A 2,812-nucleotide genomic window follows, 5' to 3' on the forward strand; every position below is an offset into this window, starting at 1 on the left:
ACTTCATTTAGATTGTCAACATAACAATATTAAACTAATAATAATAGACTATATTTAATAGATAATTGTCACCACCAATCTTTGAGAATATAATACAACATTGCTCCAACATTGAATCTAAATAAGTTATCTATACTCTCCTTCACTAACTAATAATAAAAAGTATTGGAATGAACAATTTGTGCTAGAAACATTCACGTTCATAGAATTAAACTAATAGAAATGGATATGCCATAATGGCACTTCAAATTTGTATATTCCTTTTCAAAGGAAAATAATACTAGCTATAATCTTATACATAAGATTTTTAAATCGACAGATGCATCAGGACAACATCTGTATCTGCCTTTAAAGCATAATAATAATAATAATAAAATTCTTCAATATTCAGAAAACAAATGACAATGAAGAGCCGGCTAAATAATTCCAAAAGGCAGTTGACAAAAACAAATAAAACGCTTGCTTGCATAGCAGGCTTTGTGGTGAGGAAGTGGATAAGGTGGAAAAGTCCACGAACAGAGCATAGAATTTAGGCCAACACAGTGGTTGGTGACAAGACGCATGGGAGACCCTATAAAATCTAGGCGGGGTAATCAATCCAAGAGTTGGCCAAACAGTTTTAAGCACTTCCAAATGATGCTTAATAAACAAAAACATAATGCCTTCAGTCTTAATCCGCTGAGTAAGTCAGTCGGGCCTTCTCGATTTCAACCACAGCCGCCTGCCTTGACCGGAAATTAACATAAACGTGCTCCAAAATCTCATTTTCAAGAATATTTTCAGCGAAATAAAAGCAGGTGAGCTCAGGCATTTAATCATGATCATCAGCTTCATGCAAGAACTAACAAAAGAAATGCTTATGCAGAACTATGACCAACGACACCTCATTTCTCCAACCCCGCCGACGATGGGTTTCAATGATATCGCTAGAGCAAACACCGTTGAGAATAACACGAGATCCACAGCTACAGGAGAGGAGAAATCCCTGTGCTCTCCTGTAGCGGGGAGATTTCTGTGGTTTCCTGTCGTTACAGGGGAGAGGAAATTCTTGTCTTCTCCTAACACTATGGGAGAGGGGGAATCCCTGCATTCTCCTGGCGTTACAGGAGAGAGGGAATCCCTCCACTCTCCTAGCGTTACAGGAGAGAGGAAATTTTTGTCCTCTTCTGACACTACAAGAGAGAAGGAATCTCTAAGCTCTCCTAATATTACAGAAGAGAGAAAATTCTTATCCTCTCCTGATATTACAGGAGAGAGGGAATTCCTAAGCTCTCCTGAAATTACAGGAGAGAGGGAATCCCTAGGCTCTCCTGGAGTTACAGGAGAGAGGGAATCCCTCTCCTCTCCTGGCGCTACAGGAGAGGGGAAATCGAGGAGATTACATATGTTTGATAAGGTGGTCACTCCTAGCGATGTGGGGAAGCTGAATCGGCTTGTGATTCCAAAACATCACGCACAGAAATACTTTCCGCTCGATGAGAATGAAAAGGACAGAGGATTGCTGCTGACGTTCGAAGACAAGAGGGGAAAAGAATGGCGGTTTCGTTACTCGTATTGGACCAGCAGCCAGAGCTACGTGTTCACCAAGGGATGGAATGGCTTCGTTCGTGAAATGGGTCTCCATGCAGGGGACGTCGTTTCTTTTCATACAACCGCCGACTCCCCAAACATGCAACGGCATTTTTACATCAGCTGGCAGCGGCGCGGCTCAAAAGCGCCGCTTTTGTGCGGTGGCCAAGCTCAGATCTTCCGTCCCTCTCCTTTCTTGATGTCTTCTTTGCAGAACAATGACGGCGCCGCCGTATTTTCTATGCCGACTAATGGCGGCGCCGCCGTGTCGTCTTTGTTTGCCAATGGCGGCGCCGCCATGTCTTCTTACGCGTCTTTCCGGCTGGAGCAAACTCAGGGCCTGTTACCCTCAGTAGCTGGTCATCCAGCAGCTGGTGGAGAGCGTAACACAGCGTTTGTACAAGTTAAGCCCGGTCAACGACCGGCAGGCGATGAGTCATATCCCGCACAGAAAATGAGTAAAAGAGTGAGGCTCTTTGGTGTCACTCTGTGAATTTTGGAAAAGAAATGCAGAGATAGCGCGTGAGATAATAGTTCACCAATGGGTTGTAATTTCTACCTCAGTTTTTATTTTCTATAAAAGTTTCATTTGTTTGATAGAAAAAAAGATTGTGGGAAAGTTGTGGGATCGGATTTTAAGAGATCTCACCCTTGGTTCTGCTTGTAGGATAATCTAGTTTGCTTTTCCCTGGTTCAATAGCTTGGTCTATATTCACAGGGGCAATTTCATTATATTATTCACATAATTTTACTGCCCTTGGAATCTTCAATCTTCTCATTTGGGGCTGGTTTTGATCTCTTTTGAATTAGCATCTGTATTGAAATTAGGTTGGATTAAGAAATATTTTGTAGGCTTAAGCAACTATTCCTTTGTAAATTGATAAGACTTTCTTCAATTGCTCACTTCTTCTCTAAGTTCTTATCATCTCTTGCTTCGACAAATTCTTGAAATTTTAGATATCTTCCATCATCTCTTGTTTCTACAAATTCTTGAAATTATAGATCTTTCTTGAATCAGCTATAATACCAAATATGAGAAAAATACAATATTGTAAGACCAAACTAATTACTCTACTAATTGAAGAGATTCCAAGAGCTTCCAAAAGCCTTTTGATCAAATAATCAAGGATCAAATTAATAGATAATTAATCAATTACCACTGCCTCATTATATAAAGATTTTAGATACAACTAGCTTTATCCTGCAAATCTTGCACTATCAATTTTATAATAAAAACTTATAT

The 2,812-nt window shown here is 40.2% G+C and overlaps 1 protein-coding gene across 1 annotated transcript; it reads left to right on the forward strand.

Moving 5' to 3' along the window:
* Positions 1-656: 656 nt before the first annotated feature.
* On the forward strand, positions 657-2,465 carry LOC149531391 (B3 domain-containing protein Os03g0120900-like). The gene has a single exon (XM_089811072.1). The coding sequence runs from the start codon at positions 818-820 to the stop codon at positions 2,060-2,062; it is 1,245 nt and encodes a 414-aa protein (XP_089667198.1). The 5' UTR covers positions 657-817; the 3' UTR covers positions 2,063-2,465.
* The last annotated feature ends 347 nt before the right edge of the window (positions 2,466-2,812 follow it).

This window comes from Cupressus sempervirens, chromosome 11 (assembly GCF_028749045.1).
Source record: "Cupressus sempervirens isolate cs-2001-9-10 chromosome 11, ASM2874904v1, whole genome shotgun sequence".
NCBI classification, from domain to species: Eukaryota; Viridiplantae; Streptophyta; class Pinopsida; order Cupressales; family Cupressaceae; genus Cupressus; species Cupressus sempervirens.

Bases quoted from the DNA above. Each gene is read 5' to 3' on its own strand.
- LOC149531391 (XM_089811072.1), top strand. From the start codon at position 818: ATGATCATCAGCTTCATGCAAGAACTAACAAAAGAAATGCTTATGCAG.